This window comes from Phyllostomus hastatus, unplaced genomic scaffold (assembly GCF_019186645.2).
Source record: "Phyllostomus hastatus isolate PE091 unplaced genomic scaffold, TTU_PhHast_1.1 phas_contig_80, whole genome shotgun sequence".
Lineage (NCBI taxonomy): Eukaryota > Metazoa > Chordata > Mammalia > Chiroptera > Phyllostomidae > Phyllostomus > Phyllostomus hastatus.
The window spans coordinates 30,599,032-30,618,982 of record NW_025333960.1 but is presented as its reverse complement, the minus strand read 5'-3'; the positions used below and the strand labels follow the sequence as shown (position 1 = coordinate 30,618,982).

At 45.6% G+C, this 19,951-nt stretch overlaps 1 protein-coding gene across 9 annotated transcripts in view; it reads right to left on the bottom strand.

The window, feature by feature from the left end:
* Positions 1 to 19,951, bottom strand: part of FHOD3 (formin homology 2 domain containing 3) — a 432,675-nt gene that overhangs the window by 22,525 nt on the left and 390,199 nt on the right. For all 9 annotated transcript variants that reach the window (XM_045850095.1, XM_045850098.1, XM_045850099.1 and 6 more), the window contains 4 exons: positions 12,954 to 13,136; positions 11,227 to 11,346; positions 10,086 to 10,247; positions 6,067 to 6,257 (listed from right to left, as the gene is read on the bottom strand). In XM_045850095.1, the coding sequence (XP_045706051.1) occupies positions 6,067 to 6,257; positions 10,086 to 10,247; positions 11,227 to 11,346; positions 12,954 to 13,136 (656 nt within the window). The remainder of the gene's footprint in view (positions 1 to 6,066; positions 6,258 to 10,085; positions 10,248 to 11,226; positions 11,347 to 12,953; positions 13,137 to 19,951) is intronic.

Below are 19,951 nucleotides of genomic sequence, written 5' to 3'. Positions count from 1 at the left end.
TGAATATTTTCTTGCAATATTGCATACAATCTTAATTTAATTAGAACACACTGGATGAGCAGCACAAAATAAATTTATCTCGCTATTAAATTATAAACAAAAAATTATTGAATTTTATTTACTTAATATTTTTATAAAAGAAATCAAATGAGCAAACAAGAGTCCAATTTTTAGTTCTCAGGAAATGAGAAAGAAGATACTGGAGACAGAATGAAATGTCTGTTCTACATCAACATTTCACTCTGTCTCCTAGTATCTTATGTCATTACATAAATGATACCACTATTTGTAGATGAAAACTTTTGTGTTTGATCACTCTAGCTTGTAGAGTCAGAATAAGGCTTGGTTTACCTTTCAAATGAGGGACACTGGCTTATTCTTCTTGTGAAGAACAATACAGTAAAGTAGAACATGAATTTATGGTAAAGGGGCTGAAAGATGCTGTTTAAAACCGAAGATGTGAGCTAGAAGTATAAAACTCTCAGAAGAAATAAATATAAATTTTATGACTTTAGATTAGGAAACAATTTCTTAGCTATGACACCAAAACCATAAGCACCCAAAGAAAAAACAGATAAATTCAACTTCATGAAAATTAAATAGCTTTTGCGCTCCAAAGGATCAAAGGATACTATTAAGACTGAAAATACAACCCACAAAACAGGAGAAAATATTTAATATGTCTGATAAGGAGTTTGTATCCAGAATATATAAAGAAATCTTACAACTCAACACTAAAAAGACAAAAAACAGACCCAGGATTTCAATAGACATTTTTCCAAAAAAAAAAAAAGATATGCAAATAGCCAATAAGCACATGAAAAGATGCTCAACACCATTAGTCATTAGGGGAACGCAAATCAAAACCACAATGAGATACACTTCACACTCACTAGGACGGCTATAATCAAAAAGACAGACAATAACAAGTGTTGGTGAGAAGGTGCAGACATTGGAACCCTCATATGGCACTGCTGAGACCATGAAAACGGTTCAGCTGCTGTGGCCAAGTCTGGCAGTTCCTTGAAAGTTAAAATGGAGTTACTCTATGACCTAGCAATTCCATTCTCATGTATATGCCCCAAGGAAATGAATATATGTGTCCACACAAAACTTTCTACACAACTGTTTATGGAAGCATTACTCAGAATAGCCGAAAAGGAGGAACACCACCAGTATCCATCAACAGATGAACAAACAATACATTGTCTTGCCATACAAGGTTTTGCAGAGCTGGTCCACCACCTCTCTGACCTTACCTACTATGATTCCAGCCATAGTGGAATCCTCCTGATTCTTGAACAAGCCCACCTCAGGGCCTCAGGCCCCCCATGTGGTATGTATGGGACCCTAAGGGGTCACAGCTAAGCAGGGAGCCTGCAGGGACTGAGGGAAAGGACAGGGAGCCCACTCCATGGGGAGGAGCATAGGCCCTGACTAAGTGTCCAGTACCAGCTGTTCCCAATGCTCAGAACATTTATACCACAGCCAGGTGTATGGATAGCTCTTTCTCGATCCACAGGTCTCTGCTCAAACAGCACATCCTCAGAGAAGCCTCCCTGAACCACCCAATGTACGACAGTATCTTCTTGTCACTCCCCATCCCATTTATGCTCATAATGTTTCTTCCTGGCGTATTACCACCTGACGTGACATATTAGAGATATGACATGACATAGTAGAGATATGACATGATACATTAGGATAGGATGGTGTAATATCCTGCATATATTGCCACTTCTCACTACTCAAGATCTGTGTGCAAGACAAATCAAGGGGAGAATCAAACAGCCCACAGGTGAGTCCTCTTTTATAGGGAAGTACAACCCAAGAGTCCTTATCCTCCACTTTCTAAAACATGGTGTTTTGTACTACAGAGGACCAAACCTTAATGTAAGTTAAAAATAGAATTCAAGTATATATTTTGCAAAAAAGCAAGTGAAATGCAACTCTGAAGAAAGGATTCCAGTGTATATTTGACCGGAAAGAGACTATGACATCCCTTGTCACTTTTTCAGAACACGTGACATGAAGGTCTATGGTCATGGAGGCTGGTTCCCCTCATCGGTATCCTGAACATGACTTCTTTGCTCTGTCCCGTCATCTGTCCTTTTCTTCATGGGTACCACTGAGTGGGGTGCATGGCCCAGAGAGGGGACACATTGAGTTGGGGGTGCTGGGAAGCCAGTGTGCGTGTTCCCTTGTCTTCTGCCTGTCTCTCCCTGTGGAAAGGCAGCCCCCTGCCATGCGTCCCCATACCTGCCAGGAAGGCCTTCCTCCCCACCTGGTACCCTCTCTCTCCAGTGCCTGCCCAGTGTAACTGCGGCCTAATGAGTCTACGGAGTGGGCGAGTGGGTCTGCACATCCAGAGCGGCTTTAGGCCATCAGTGCAGCAGCGTAAAAGATTATGTAGATTCAGACATCCAGAACAAGCTTTTCTTAGCCAGGCAACAGTTTTGAAAGCCAGGTTTTGCCTAAAGGGGATTGTCTAAGTTCTTTTGTCTTCTCCTTTATCAAGAAGGGACCCACTGGAATAACTAAGGGAGGGCCCAACAGATAAAAAGGGGAGGTGCATGGCCAGATATATGTCCTCCTCTCCTTTCCCCAAGGACTCCTTGGAGTCGGAAGAAGTCTGTTGAGAGGCTGGGGGATGGTGAAGTGGAGGGACTCTTTTCCCATTAGGAGGCTCCCATGTAGAACAGTGGTGCTAGGTCAAAGTGGAGCAGTCCTGGCAAAATAGCAAGGGAAGGCCAGCGAGGTGAGGAAGCAAGGGCGCCTGGACTCACCAGCTCCTGTGAGATCCTATGTGGTGTACAAGGGACTCTGGGGAACTTGGAGGGTGCTGAGGGGAGAACTGTAAGATCTGGGGGGATGGGTAGAGTAGAGGGAAAGATCTGATGACTTGTCCCTTAGCTACCAATCAAGTAGGAGGTGCTAGCAGGGCCTGAACAAACCCAGTCCTAGCCTGTTCATGTGGGAGACTAGTGAGGTCCCCGATGGCTCCACCCGTATGAGAACCTGCTTCCTCTCCCACCAGCGAGGTATGGAAATTACAAGTCTTCAGGGAATAATGTCTCATTTAAACCCAGGGTCATACGGTTTAGGTGCTGTGGCTTGGCCACCACCTGGACCCCCCGTTAGCCAGGCCCCTTTTACCCCCCACATACAATGAATTCCTGGCTCATGCTGGTCAACCCCAAATAGTGAGAAGACAGGGATCCAGGTCACACAACAGCAACCAATTATCCAGGTGACCAGCTTACCAGGGAGAATTTTTTATGTTTATACATATATAAATATATAAATTTTATTTTTATCTATTTATATAAATGTGTTTTATATACATTATAAATTATATACTGTAATTAATTACACCAGTTATTTATAATTAAACTATCAATTATTGATTATATTATATAAAATATCTTTATATGTATAAATAAATTTTTAACATATATATAAGGTCTGTCTGCAAAAACTCCAACCATTGTTAAGAAGAATGGTTTGCATGACATCGATGTAACCTGGCAGCCAAGGAGAGTGGAATGCACATGCATGAACAAAGACAACTTCACTGTACTAGTCAGTGGGGGCAGTAGATGCCATTGAATGAGCATGTGTACTGTGTGGACATCACATTCAAAATGACTGAGCAAGTAGAACAACAAATCTGCAGCATATTTTGCATTAAGCTTGAACATTGCTCTGTGGAAACTATTCAGATGATCTGGAAGGCCGAAGCTACGGGTGAGTGATGATTGGCAGCTTCGTCACGACACTGCACCCGCTCATGTGTCACATCTCATGCAGAGTTTTTTGGCAAAACATTAAATCAACCCGATGACTCAGCCTCCCTATAGCCCAAATTTGGTGCCCTGCAACTTCTGACTTTTCCCAAATCTAAAACCACCTTTGAAAGGGAAGAGATTTCAGATTGTTGATGAGATTCAGGAAAATATGATGGAGCATCTGATGGCGATTAGGAGAACTGTGTGAGGTCCCAAGGTTCCTTCTTTGAAGGGGACTGAGGCATCATTGTCCTACGTACAGGGTTTCTTGTATGTTGTATCTTCTTGAATAAATGTCTCTGTTTTTTATGTTACATGACTGGTACCTTCTGGACAGATCTCATGCATAACTACACATGCATATGCATTCTAGCTTAAGGAATACATGCACCACTGAGTTTTTATCTGTCCAGGATAAAACGGTTGATGTGACCAGGCATAACGGCTTTACAAGACTTTCATAAAATTGCTTTAGAAAGTTTCATGACATTCTAAATGGAAACTATTTGTTTATTTGAGTAGTTTTAAGTGGGAAAATGCTTGTATCATACAAAGTGTTCAGGGCCAACACAGCTCACATTCCCTGCCTCCCCTTTGTAACCATGTTAAGAGCACAGTGTGCTTTGATTTCGCTGAGAAATCCGACAAAATCTCGGATGAGACCCTCCCACCCAGAGGGCAGCTGTGAGGCCTAGATGGAGTACAGTGAGGGCAATTTAGAGTTGAACAATCAAATTCCAAAAGTACTGAGTCATGCATAGTTGTCAACCTGGAGGGGAGATTCTGTTCCTTATTCTTGTTTCTAACATTTAAAGATTGCTGGCACCCTCACCCCTCCCCACCCTTGAATAGTCTGGATCAAGACCCAGGAGGCACGATCACACCGAAGCAGCAAATGACATAAGCGGGGAGAGAGTTTATGGGCAGACAAGAGAATTCGGTGTTTAAATATGGTCAGAGGAATGTAACATACAGCATAGGGAATCTAGTAAATAATATTGTAATAACTGTGTATGGTGCCAGGTGCATTCTAGACTTACTGGGCGATCACTTTGTAAGGTATATAAATGTCTAATCACTATGCAGCACACCTGAAAGTAATATAATATTGTATGGCAACTGTGTGTGGAAAAAAGTGTTCTATATAACTTCAAGGGAGGTGAAGGAAAGAAGGAGAGAAAGGGAAGGAGGGAGGGAAGAGGGAAAAACAGACTATAAAATGTACATGGATAAATGAAAATACCACACATCTGTTTAAAGAGATTATCAAGTGCTCACACAGACCAGGGAGTGTGCTTGAACAGCAGGCCCCTGGGACAGCCTGTGGCTGGATGGCCTCAAGGAGGGTTCCTTAGCAGAACTGCAGTGAAGCCTACTTCAGAGGTCCTACCCTCCGAGCCCTGCTCCAGGCCGACCCCGGCCTGCGAGTCTGCAGAGCTGCACATTGGCTCGCTAAGGTGAAAGGCCCAGGACGGAGCCCTCAGACCCTGCAGGCCAGAGTAAGGCACCCGTAGCTATCTTCTGCGATGAAGCAAAGGAAAAGAAAGTGGTGGTGCATGGTAGGCAGTGCCCCGGCCTAGGACATTGGAAGACCCAGGCTCTGGTCCCGGTGCTGCCTCCACTGCATGGCCAGCCATGGGGCCACCCTAGACCTCAGCCAGCCTTGCTGTAGGCAAGCAAGGCCTGCCACATCACTGCTGCGTCTCCCAGAGTCCTCCTGGGAGGACTGGATCCTGTGGCTCTGAGGAAGGCTGACCCAGAGGATGGCACGCATGGTGAGGCCCCAGCCTCGACCAGGCAGATTGCAGCATCAGGCAACCATAGGAGTCTCCACGAGGAAGGTCTCAGAGGGCAGACCATGGATTGTATAAAGAAGGAAGTTCTCTAACAAGTCCATCTGCCTTACAAAACGTGTGCACTCTTTAGGCAGAAGTGTTGAAACAGATGCAGCAATTCAGGGGTCAGCTTGTCAATATGTTACAGATTCAATTCCTGACCAAGGAGAAATTTTGAATGACATCTCTGAGATTCCTTCCAACCTCAGGATGCAATAGCATTATACCACATCACTGTGTGTATGGGTGTGTGCATGTGTGTGTGTGTGTGTGTAGGAAAAATTAAGTGCCCATGAAATAAACATGTGCATCAAAGGTGCACTGGCCACATACCAAGAATTTACAGTACAATTTTTGTAAATCGAACCTTCAGATCTTGGTTTGCAGAACATTTTCAACATGCCATTTTACTGGTGTTTCCATATGATCCTCGATCCGCTTACCTGTTAATTATTCTTCTATGGACAATCTTTAAAATGATAATTCGCTCTGCACAGTCTTTGAGGAACTCTGACATTCGTTGTTTTAAAACTGGTTTCATTTCATGTTTTGCAATTGCCTTGAGGTGATCCCATGAAGCTTTGCATCTTCTTTCCATCTGACACAAATTATCCTGAAGCTGATCGAAGTCGACCTGAAAGTCAGAGCGAGAACGCTGAAAACGCGCTGAAACCACCAGACCCCAACCTGCGCCGGGAAACCAAACTGCCTCCGGGAAGAAACACACATCAAAACCAAATTTACGTCCTGAAATACAAACACATTTATGGCCCCAAAATTATCCTCATGTGTATCTGCCATTATCTCGGCATCCAATTGTTTAGTGATAGAACTGCTCTCCCAGTGAACCCAATGCAAGTGGTACTTTTTTTTCTTTTGCCACATGAGGAAAGAAATCGTAGGCGAGTCTTTGAAAACTGTAAAATTAGAACACGATATCAAAGAACCCAAGTACAGGATGGACTGAGCAGATGTACCACTAAAATTTTCAGAGCACTTCTTGTTCTTTAGAGATGATATTTCACTTAACATTGGAGGAATGTGCCGTAGTCACACATGGATGGCTTGATACTCTGGGGCCAGCTAAGGGGTGGCCAGCTTCTCTCCACAGTGATCTCCTTTACACTGTGTGACGAATTACTTTATTTATCCGCCCATTCACTCAGTCACCATCACTCATGAAGAAACTGGTGTATGGCTGTCCCCCCACCAGGCACCAAGGACACAAAGGCAAATGCTGAATGAGACCAAAGAGGCTTATTGTATAGACAGACAGGCGGTACCAAACACCGAGGATATATAGAACTCACCAGGTGTGTGTGCATGTGTGCATGTGTGTGTGTGTGTGTGTGGTGTGAGGGCCTGTGGTCTCGCCAGGAGAGGCAAGCCACGTGTGTAAGGAACAGATGTCACACAGCTCAGGCGTGCTCTTCAGGGAAGTGGGAAGTCTGGATTTTCTGAAGTAGCCTGAGACGAGGCTTTGTAAAGTAACGCTTTTGCAAAACATCTAGACTAGAAATTTTCTACATCAGTCAGTCATGGAAAAATGCACGTGAGAGCCTTTAATGAAGCTGTGGGGTCGGGGGGAAAGAAACTGAGAAGGCTGGGAGGGGAGGGAGAAACAGATAAACAGGGGAGCTGAAGGGAGGGACCGGTGGGATGAAGGGAGGTGTCCGGTGACAGACGTGGGAAAGGCCAGCAGCCAGGAAACCAAAGTTGGAAGGAGAAAGAGGAAGTTTAGGCAGAGCCCACAGATTCAGGTAAGCAGGGGGTTCATGGGACTTTGAGAGAAATGATTTTCTGAGACCAAAGAAATTCTGGGTCCAGATTTTAAAAGGTTTCACTTTCCCATGATACTGTGGAGCTGTGAAAAAAACTGGCGTTCAGCTGAAAGAAAAAGATAAGAAGATTTAGAAAAGAAGGGCCGAGTACTTCAAAGAATAAGTCTAGGAAAGGGTCCAGACGACCTGGGGTTGACGACTGAGATCTAGGAGGACCAGGAGGCTTTAAGCAAATGGAACATCCCAACCATAACTCTCCGTATCTGTCCTCATGTGTACCTGGCAGCTCCCTCGATACACAATGAAGCGACCTCAGCTCAGACATGCTCTGACAGCCCTGTGCTACCAAACCACGTGACACTTGCCCCGCACTGCAGTGGGCACAGGGCAGGCAGCAAACATGGGGGTGGGAGATGGTTTTCTGCAGAGGAGAGCCACTGGGAGCCTTTAAGGTGGTGGCAAAAGAAAGTAACCTCACTGCCAATAGAAGCCAGATGGAGAATCTTTTGATGAAAAAAGCAGTTTGAGGGCTGAGCTTAACGTAGGTCTTTTGAGGCGCATTGGAAGGCTCCCCAGCTGGCTGCCCTCCTGGGCTGAAGCAGCCAGCACGCACAGTCTGCGTCTCCACAGTGACTGCATGACCTCGGATTCTGTCCCGAGCTCCACTTCACAGGGGAGAAACTGATGCGCAGAGAGATTAAGTGATTTGTGAGAGGCCGCACAGCTGAGAATGGGCGGAAGTGGGATTTGAAGCCAAATCTTCCTGGCTCCAGAGCTGAAGTTCTCAACCATCCTGCCTGAAGCCTAGGTGTGCCCCTACAAATATTCCACCGCAGGGAGAGAGGTGGCCTGGCCTTCTGTTGTGCGAAGTACCTAAAGACAGCTCCATACGGGCCATTTTCTATGTGCAGGAAGATGCGTGAGCTGTGCTGTGAAGCAGAGTCAAGTCTGACCAAGCTGGTCTGGAATGCTGTGGGAGAACCAAGGAACACAGCTACCCAGCAGATGCCAGAGCAACCTGCCCCTTGGGAACTGTGGTGGTGAGGCCAGCGTGCGACACACCAGGGGGCGGAATGAATGCCCCTAGGGCTGGGGATTCCTGAAGCTTATTTTCCACCTGCCCACACAGGAGGGCCCCTCAATACCTCAAAAGGTTTTGAAAGCAAAGGCTGAGCAATGGTGGCCCCCTGCCCTTGCTGGGGTCAGCCTGGGGTCAGGACCCCCAGGCCAGGGCTGTTTTGGTTACAAGCAGACTCGACCTAGAGGAAGGCCCTGGGGAAGAACAAAGGACCATGTATAAAAAGGGAACCAATTTGTTCTGGAAACAGGACCAAGGTGAATCTAGACAGACAGACAGACAGACTTTGTCTCAAACAGAGTTACTCAACAAACTGCCTTCTGGGACAGGACAGAGCTCATAGAGGGGTGGGGCCAGAGCAGCCACTGGCAGACCCAGGTTGGGATACGCAGAGGAGCTTTTTGCCCCAGTTAGGATACCAAAGTGATATTTGTAAAGACTTCAGAGCAGTGCCTGGCACAGAGTAAGCACGGTGCAGGTGCCTATGAAACAGTCTGTTTTCCAAGAAACGCTTTGTTAGCCCTCAGAGTTGGGGGTTGCTGGCCACTCCCCCTTCTGCCTCAAGGCAGGTCCACTGTCAGGCTGGCTCAGAGACCACCTGCTCAGTGCACCTGGCAGTTGCCAGCCTGCTGTTCTTGAAGTAGGTAATGGAGGGTCCCAGTCCTTGGGTCCTCACAGCCAGTTCTGTGGGAGAACTGGGAGAGAGAGGACAGGCTCCGCAGAGGAATCTTAACAAAGCTCCCTTCTCTTTTCCTCCCCTTCCTGCCCACCACTCTCTCCTCTTCTCATACTAGGTTCCAGTGTGTCCCAGAGCTAAAGGTCATTCTGCTTTCAGCTCCTTAGCCTGGGCTGTGTTACCAGGGGTTTCCACCACACCCCTTCCCCAGGAGTTTCCCATAGTCCCCAAGATGCTCACATCTCCCAGCTCTGCTGTGTTTGGGATTCCTCTAGGGTTGTTCAACCTCAGTGATGCTCCTGAAGGCTGAACAGCTGCTGGGGGCAGCTGGGTGTCCCGCAATTGCAACTGTCTCTTTTCTATAAACCATACGTTTGTGAAGATCTTCACTCGGTAGTGAATTTAAGAGCTTGCAGGGGAGGAGCCAATACTATATACCCAGTGACAGGCCTATAAACTGCTCCATGGAAGCTTGCAGGCATGGTCAGTCTGTGGGAGCAGGGGGCCAGGCACACCCTGTTTCCTGGCCTGACACCTTACTATAAGGTCCTGTGGAAGTCTTAGGAGGAGCCAGATTGCATCTTTCTGACATTCTTGCCCATCTAACACAGGCTGGGGAGTTTTAATGCTTGAGAATTCAGCCTGGTGAGTAATACCGCTCCACCGTGGACACAGCAGTTAGCACTGGGATGGCAGGCTCGCCTCACATACCTCAGTAGGAAAGAATCTGACGGAGAACCAGGGATGGGAAAAGGATCTTAAAAGTCCATTGGAAAAGGCACGAAACAAGTCATATTCACTAACTCCAGAGCAGGGGAGACAAGCAGCCCTTGGTGTTTTACTTAAAAGAGACTGCACTCCTCAGAGATGACTGACGAAGACCCAGCTGAGAAGATATGACCTACCCCTCTGTGGCCACGTACGTACCTTGGCTGACCTGGTGACGGCCCCGATCTCCGAGTATAGATCGGAGCTGTCTGGGAAGTTTTCCACCACCATGGTGCACACATGGTAAAGGAGCGACTGTTTGTGCACGGTGTCTTTGACTTCTGGAACCTTCTCGAGGTAGCTTAACTCAAACGCTTTGGCCTGTTAGGGGAATGTTAAACAAAAGGCAGGAAGGACAAGTTTTACTTGGGTTCTTAGAATGGCACGAATGGTTAGAACCAATGCCCTGTGGGAGTACCCCAATATTTAGATTTAGCTTCTTTGTGACTGACGCTTCTCAGGCCACATGCTCTGTCATTCTTAGCTGATCACACACGGGTGAGCCACGGTGAGAATGAAATGAGCCTCCAGCCCTTTCCCACCAAGGCCATCAGCCACGAGCTGCCCCCAGGCTCCGCCCCTAAAAGTCAAGGTGCCCTGAGGTTCGGCCTCTGCCACCTGGATATCTACAAACTTCTTCTCCCTTTGCTTACTACTGCTATTCTACTTTCTGGCCAAATATAGGCCAATTTTTTTAAGTTTGTTTATAATACTTATATACATCAGACAAAAACAAAAACAAAAAAATAAAAACAGCCTAGAAGAAAATATCTCCACTGTCAATTTTGAGAGTAGCCAAGCTTCAAAGGGAAAGTATGTTTGTTTTTCTAAGTTTTCTTATCTATAGCAAGATACAGGTTCACCTTGGCTGGGTGGCTCAGCTGGTTGGAGCATCATCCCACACGCCAAAAGGCTGTGGGTTCGATCCTCAGTCAAGGCACACACCTGGATCGCAGGTTTGATTCTCGGTCAGGGTGCATAAGGGAGGCAACCAATCAGTGTTTCTCTCTCACATCCATGTCTCCCTTCTTCTCTCTCTAAAATTAATAACTATATCCTCGAGTGAGTGCTTAAAAATATATATATTACATATAATATATAATATATAAATATATATTTTAAACATACATTTAAATATCTATTCGAAGAACAAATTTCTCCTAGAGTTTCAGCAAAAAATACAAAAGTTGTTTTTCAGTTGTGCTTTGGGGAACCAGAGATATGAACCCCACCAGCAAGTTAAGGGCAGGAACTTTGGGACCCGGGAGGTAGGCGGAGAGAAGGAATGTGGAAGACTTACATTAGTTCCGTTTAGAAAGTTCCCAATGGCTAAGAGAGTTGACAGGATAAAGCCCAAGGTTTTATTGTTCTCCAACTGGTCTATTCCTTCCTTCAGGTCCAAAAGTGGTTCTGCCACTTCCTTTCAATTAAAAAAAAAAGGTAAGACGATAAAGAATGGTCATTTTGGCTTTACTTGGTTCTTTCTAATCTTTGTACGAGGTAACAAGTGGAGTTCTCCTTGGCGTCAGGCAATCCCACATGACCTACTACTCATGCTCCTTGTTGCGGGAAAACGCTGACGGGCAGCAGGGAGCAAGTCTCCTCCTTGAAGTCTCCCCAGGGGAGACCAAGTGGGCGCCTGTGGCTGACAGGAGCTCGTGCGGGGGTGATAAATCATCTCTCTTCCCCTCCTCCTGCCCATCTTCCAACACCCTCATTCACAACCCGTCCTTCTCTCATCTCCCCATGGCTGACTTCTATGACGCTCCCCCTTCACATGTTCCAAAGCAGAAAATTCTGCCTTTCTCCTACCAGGCAGATGGCCCTGGGCCTCCCAGGTCTCCTAACCTCCCCTCTAGGCACTCTGGCTGGCCCCTCTGAGCCTGGTTACTCCCACGGCCTTCACAACTCCCACTCTCTCAGACTTGTGGTGAGTGCCCTGTGTCCTCATGGCCTCAGTCCCTTTCTGTCACTGTGTGATCCCCACTCCCAAGTTCTTACTGAGCCTCTCCCCTCACCTGTATCCCAAAGCCAGAAGGTTCAGCTTCATTCTCTGCAGCTCAGGTTTATCCCCTGCCTAACCCCAACCAAACCTAGACCCAATTGTCTGTCTTCTCTAGGACTTTACCCCACTTTGCTAAAGAAAGTTACTCAAACATGCTGACTGGTTTTGTGATCAAGTCATGCCAAGTCACCTTAGCAGCCCCAGCTTGCTTCATCCCTGCTGGATTCCCACCTGAATTCAAATACAGCCCTTTCCTCCGGAAGCCTCTCCCCGACCTCCACCCCCAGCCCCGCCCACTGCCACTATCTGGCCCTCAGCATAGGACTGTGCTTTCTCTTTCCTTTGCAGCTTCTCCAACCTGTGCTTTGATTCTTTCTCCTCTGGGCACTTCCTCTTAAACTCACCTCCAGCTTAGTGTCCACCTCTCCCCTTTCCTGTCCACCAGTTCCTTTTGCTCAGCTGGCAAAAATAGTCACACTGCCACAGGCCCAAGAGGACTCCCGCTTCCTCTGCTTTCTATTCAAGATGAGTCTCCTCCCTCTGCCTTTACTGCCAAGGCCCCTTTCCTTCTCTTCTCCTCTCAGCCCCTTGCAATCTGTTTCAAATTCAACTGACTTCAACTTTCTCCCGAGATACACTCTCAAAGGGACCCTGTGACCTGCCAATGGCCCTAGTCAATGGCAGTTAAGGTGATTATCACCAAGTGGATGGATTACATATCACTTCCTATACTGCATATTTTCTATATTTTCCAAATTTTCTACAATGAGCAGATAGAGTCAGAAAAAAATAAATAGGCTTTTTTTTGAAAGCCCACAATCCCATGTCTGAGGCAGGTGCCGGGCGGACACTTTAGAATGGCGCTTCCCTGGCCAGCTGCTGGTCACTTAGACAGCCACAGCCAATCACTGCCAACTCAGGCCCTCTCTTAAGGAAGAAGCTCCACCACCTCCGTCAGTGCAAAACTGACATCCTCAACCCTGGGGATGCAGAACTGGCCACCTGTCTTCCTCAGCGCTTACCTTTTCTGTCGTTTCATAATCCATCTTGAATGCCCAGAGGTGGAGCCGAGCTGAGAGCTCGCTGATGGAGGAGAGCGTGAGGAGGAACTGCTCTGCGCTGCCCAGCGGCGCCTCGGGGTTGGCCAGCTGAGCCTCCTGGATCTTCTGCTTCTCTTCTTCGGTGGGGATCATGGTGAGGATTTTCTGGAAAGACGGGATGATGCAGTGTATGTTCTCTCTTAGTGATGGAACCTATTCCGCCCCTTCGATGTTTCCAAATTCATACTGAAACACTCCAACCAGTAGTAGAGACATTCTGCTGTCGGTGTGTTTACCATATACGGGGGTTACAGTGTTTAAATCAAGTACACTTTAGAGAAAAGCCGCAGTAGCATCTAAACTTACATTCATTTGTTTTAAACTTCCCTCTTTCCCGCTCTCCTTTAATCTGTTTCATAAGCAACTTGCCCCAGATGTTCTGGGCCTTATACAAGAAGGACATTCTAGGCAAGAAGTGAGGATGAAGGGGAGAGGAAGATGAAAGAATAAGTAGAAGATTAGAGAACAGTTCCCTGTTCCCTAGGAAACCAAGTAAAGCATGTTAAGAATACATGCTTTCTAGTACATCTCATGGATTCCTTTTAAAGCTTACAAAAACAAAGCACTTTCAAAGATTTCAGGTTGAAATCTTGTACATAGGACATAAGTTTATGTGTTTTAAATATTTAAACCAAGTTTATATAGAAATGAAAACACTGTAAATAATATCAAACTCAAGGCGGATTGAGTAAAAATGATGAGGATATTAATAAAGAGCAACACCTACCTACTAATAAAAAAAGTGTATCTTTATGCTTCTATTTGGTTCTGGTTAAAGTCAATTGTGGAAGGCAGAGAAGGCAAAAAGGCACACAGGCATTACGATTCTTTCGGATTCAGATTCCTTACTGATGGCATGCTAATAATAGAAAACAACTCCCATCATGTGTGAAGCACATACAACTCTGTTTAAGATATGGTGTCATCATTTTTCTCTCATTTCTCCTTCTGTAACATCAGAGCAAAGAAACACTCTGTGCTATACTTTTTGTAACTTGCATTAAATCATTAATTCTAAGGGGCCGTGGTTGCACTCTGCATAGCGAGCCCCTGGGTAACAAGGGAGAAGGAACTCTGGTTCCGGGTGCAATGGAGCGGGCACATGCTGCCCTGTCCGCCCCAGTGAAAGGCACCTGTACACCCAGCACGGCATGCAAGGAGCGGGTATCTGAAGACTCTACGAGACACAAATAGTGGCAGGTGGACTGCCGAAGAAGACTAGAATTGGAAGTTCAACTGAACCGGGAATGAGTGAGGTGACCATTTTTCCTCTGGCGTTCCACAGCCTTGGCATCGGAAGGCCCCAGGTGGCCTGAAACCTGGAAGAGGATCAGGTGGAGAGAGAGCAAACCCTCTAGTCCTGGCTAGCAGAGTAGAAAGGCATCTGTCTCCTAGCAGTGGTGGGATGGGCTGGGAGATGCCTAAAACTCTGAGGGAGGGAAACTTCCTCTCCAATCAGTGATGCTGTGGTCCCTTCTGCTTTTCTTCTCTGTCCTCTTCTCGGCTGGATCCCAGACATAAGCACAGTCACAGAAGGTGGAAGGCAAAATAATGTAACTTGAAACCCCAGCTTTCAGCTGGAAGACCAGTGCCCAGGGCACTGGAAAGTACTAGAGAGATCATGGAAAATGAAGAGCGTGGCAGAGCAAGTGTATAAAGTTGCTTAAGAACTTCTGGGCTCACCCCTGAGCTGCCCGTACATCAATCTTGGAGACCTGACCTAGCCTTTGGAAACCTGGAAACTGAGCTGATGCTGGAACCACAGGCCCCAAGATGTAGGCGAGAACCTGTGGCCTGAGCCCAAACCAGGGAGGGCTAGTTTTCAATTCTATATGTGAGACCAGAATTACCCTGATGTAGAACTAGACAAAGATGGTACAAGAAAACAGAGCTAGAGACTAACATTCTTGATGAAACTAGATGCAAAAATCCTTAACAATATATTTTAAAATATATAAAGGTCAGTATGTTAAGATATGTTAACACATTACTATATTTTACATAGCAATATAATAAAGATAATCACAAGGTTGATTCAATATACAACAATCAATCAATACCATTAATCTACCAGATAAACTCTGAACAAAAAATTCACATAATCATTTCAATTGATACAAATTTTTTTGATAACATCCAACATCCATTCATGACAAAAACAAAAAAGCAAAACCCTCTCAGCAATCCTACAGTAGGAGGGGTTTCCAGCACCTGTTCAATGACACACATAAAACCCTGCAGCTCACGTCGTGCTCGGTGGGAACAGACTGTGCGCTTCCTCTCTAAGACTGGGACCAACACAGGAGGTATTTTCTAAAAAAGCCATACAGATTGGGAAGGGAAAATTGAAACTGTTCCTATCGCACATGGTATAATTGTCTACATAGAAAATTGTGAAGAATCTAAAAAAATTATTTACAAGTGAGTTTAATAGTGTTGTAATAAGGTCACTACAAAGAAAAGTCCATTTTATTCCTATACATTGATAATGAAAAATTACAAATAGAAATTTAAGGAAAATGCTTTTTATAATGAAACTCTTAGGTATAAATCTAACAAACCATGCTGGAAAGCAGAAAATGATGATGGAAATGATGAAAAAAGATCTAAATAAATGGGGGATATATTGTGTTCATGGACTGAAAGACAGCAGAGTCACATATTAATTTTCCCCAAATTGGTCTATAAATTTAACTTAATTCCATTAAAAATACTGGCATGACTCTTTTTGTGTGTGTGGCTACAGACAAGCTGGTTCTAAAGTCACAGGGCAGATGAGCCAAACCAACTATAACGATTCTGAAAAAGAAGCAACTTGGCCCTGGCCGGGTAGCTCTGTTGGTTAGAGCAACATCTTGATGAACAAAGTTATAGGTTCAATCTCTGGTCTGGGTCCATGTGAGAAGCAACCAAAGAATGCACAAATAAGTGGACAATAAAATCAATGTTTCTCATACACTCTCTCTCTCTCTCTCTCTCTCTCTCAAATCAATTTTTAAAAATTAAAAAAAGAAAAAAACAACCTTGAAGGGGCCACACCACCTGACTTTAAAATCTACTACAGGGTATTAGTAATAAGACAGTATGTCATGGCAATAGGACAGGCATATGGACCAATGGGGCAAAACAGGGAGTCCCGAAACAGACTGCACATATGTGGCCCATGGATTGTGACAAAGATGCAAAAGCAGTTCAGTGGAGAAAGGGTAGTATTTCTAAAATACGGTTTTAGAACAACTGAAATTCTTACGCAAAAAAAGAACCTCAAATTAAACCTTACACTTCACACATGAACTAACTTAAAAGAAATCACAGACCTAGAGTAAAATGTAACACTGCAAAACTTTTAGAAAGACACATAGGAGAAAATCTTTGTGACTCATGTCAGGCAATGAACTCTTAGACATGAAACCAGAAAAGAACAGGTTGATAAACTGAACTTCATCCAAATTAAAAACTTTTTCTCCGTGAAAGACACTGTTAAGAGAATGAAAAGACAAGTTCTGGTCCCTCCAAAGGTTGGACACAGAGTTACCATATGACCCAGCAATTCCACTGGTAAGTTTTTACCAAGAAAAAAATTAAAACTTCTATTTGCACAAAAAAATTGAACATGAATACTTGTAGCAGCTTTATCCAAATTCCAGCAACCAGACCAAGCCACATATTCTTCAGCAGATGAATCAAGTGTACTCAGCAATGCAGAGCGACAGACTCCAGGGGCGTAGTACAACTAAGATGATGCTGAGAGGCGTCAACCATGCTTGAGTGACAGGAGCCAGTTACTTGCTGTGTGATTCCGTTCATGTGACATTCTCCAGAAGACGAACCGCAGCGAGGAGAACAGATCAGTGGTACCAGGGGCCAGGGGTGAGCTGAGGGAGCAACTAGACAGGGGCAGCACAAGAGTGCATTTCTGGGGGGAGATGGGGCTGTTGTGAATCTTGACTGCAGTTGCCAGTGCATGAATTTACATGTATTTTCAGACTCTTACAACTGCATACCAAAAAGTTGAATTTTACTCTCTATTAATGCAAAAAATATATAAATAAATAAATAACAAAATTGACAAAAACTTGGACCCCTGACACCATACTCGGCAAACAGGCAGGTGTTCACAGGACGGTGCCTCAGGACATGCGTGGCCGGGGTAGAAGCCATCTGGTCTGGTGAGAGTGAGTGTTATTGAGGAAGGCGGTCTCAGGGTTCGGGGTGTGCTGCATGCTGCAGTCAGAATGGGGTCACAGAAGGTTCGCCTTCAGTTACTCCCGCTTCCGGCACTACCATCACCATGGCCCCAGACACTGAGATGATGTGGGGAAACGTGAGCATCGGGGGTGACACTCAGCGACAGTGGCCCTTGCCCTCCCTGGGCCCCTGCTTCCACCCCACCTGTCCACACAGATGGCATCGGAAACACCCAGCACAACTCGAGCCCATGTCACTTCTTTGAAAACACCCAGGAGTTGAACTCGAGCGTTTTCAAAATAAAAACTTAAAATTTGTATTATAATTTTCTTCATGTTGAAATAGTGTTCGGTATGTACAAGAATTCCAAAATAAAAAATTGTCGACGCTTTTCCCCCTTCTTCAGAAGGCACTTTCCTGCCCTGATATTAGTTGACTCGTTTCCTTTGGGAAAGTAATCAGACACTCTTACTTTTGTTTTTCACTTCTCTGACTAATTTAAACCATTTGTTCACTGTCGAAGATTTATGAGGTTGCCATCTGCCAGTTTGTTTTATTTTTTTTACACATCTCTGACAATAAAAATAGCCAAAAGACAACGGAAGGGCAGGTCAAAGCCACCTCCTATGAGGTGAAGGCCATTTTTTTCCACGAGCAGATGAAAGGAGATGAACATGAGGGGGAACCTCTGATTTGTTCTTCGACCCTGTCGGGAGATTTATAGGCAATTTTATGATCGCCATTTGGTTCCACGGGGGGAGAAACATCAAACAAGACCACTACGCAATCATCTCAGCATTTTTTGCTTTTTATTTTCTCCCAGACGGTGTTTCTCCTGCACTTCTTTAATGGTATTTGCTTTTGTATCTGAAAGCCATGTTTCAGAGAAAAAATGCACAAGTCTTACTTTTTATGGACCTGGATGTTTTCAGGCGTGGCCATCTCATTCACCTGCAGGTGAGGCCGTGCTGAGTAATTATTCCGCCTCGTGAGTTTTGGACAGAACCAGGGCCGCAGCCCTGGATGAGAATCTAACACAAGGACTGGGTGAGAGCAGCAGAGTGCTGAAGCCCCTAGAGCCAGGCCTGGCTTGTACACAGCTTGCATATTCTCATGAGACAGTGGTTTTCTACTTTAGTATTTATTCTCATGCACATGGAGGAACTTTCTTTTTAATTTCTCAAGGGGTCCTGAGAGTATCTTCCTTCGTTGTTGTGACTATTCAGTGAAGCATGTGGGACAGAAATTACTGCATCAAACTTGCAGATGAAGTGACTTGCCTGGAGCAAGCCTGGACCAACAGGGCGGAGCCAAAGGACCACAGAGGGGCTATGCCTGGCTTCCCAGCACCAACTGCACATTCACAGCAATTCAACCCAAAACTGGAAGTGGCTGGTGTGGCGAAGTTGCCCAGCCCATGAGGACACTCAGGTTCCCTGGCACTGGCGACCAGTTGCGGTGCCTGAGCTCAGGCTCACCTGGGTGCACCCAGCACCCACTGGGGCACCTGTGGATGGGGGTGGCACAGTGCAGAGTGCTTGAAAAGGTGCTACAGTGTTGTACCTGTGGCCAAAGGGAGCTTCTGTCTTTAGCATGATGACAGGCCCGGCAGCCAACTGGGCCAAGTTAAATGTCATTTGGGACCATTCAATTGTGCTACCCTCTGAGTAGACACAGACTAGAAAAGTCGGAAATGCAAGAAAAAAGGGAAACCTCTTCGTACTTCCATTCGTGATACCTTAAGGACATCGTGCTTAGGAAAATATCATTAATACTACTTAGAAATGGCCCCAAATTAATGTTTAATCTTATCATGAAAAATAACTTCCTTAATCAAGTTAGTTAACTACTCCCTCAGCTTTACACAACAAACCGGATGCATACCACTGGGTTGCTAAGCAAAGCCACAAGACGTCCTCTAATACATCCTAATCACATTTAGGTACACAGAAGTTTCAAATGGCCCTATTAAGCCATGGTGCCATGCTACCGTGCCTGCATCCCAGAAGCAGACAGTTTGGCAAGAGGCTCTTCCGTGCAAGCTAGAAATCTTATTAGTAAAGATCTGTAAGGACACAACTTCCATCTCGTCTCAGTCCTGACTTAATTGTTGAACAACAAGCCTAGAGAATAGACTCTGGGTAGCCGGCTTAGCACAGGGGTGTAGGCCATGCAAGTCCCTTGGGTCCCTGAGATCAGTGGTCAGAGACAGCAGGTACTGCAGGTCAGTGCCTGCATTCTCCAAGAGAACGGGTGTTTGCTGGCCTCTTCCCAGTCATGACTGACAAGAGTAATATATATATAAATACACACACACACACACACACACACACACACTTTCTGGATTCACACAGACAGCCTTAAATCAGGGGTTCCCAATCTAGGAACCCCCAGGATTTTGCCCCCAGGAAACATTTGACCAAGTCTGGAGACATTTTGGTTTGTCACTGCTGGGATGGCACTACTGGCTTCTGAGTAGAGGTTGGGGTGTCACTCAGCATCCCACAATGCGCAGGGCAGCTCCCACAGTCGAGAACTGCCCAGCTGAGAGTGTCAACGGTGCCACCAACAAGAAACCCTGCTTTGGATGAACACTGTGATAAAATGTGTGCCTCTGTGCTGCTGTGACCACACATGGACTTGCTGAGGTCTCATGACACAATAAGCTCTCAGTAAAGGATTACAGCGTTCTCCACCGCTGTGTCTTCCTGCTCTGCATCATTCCACGCATC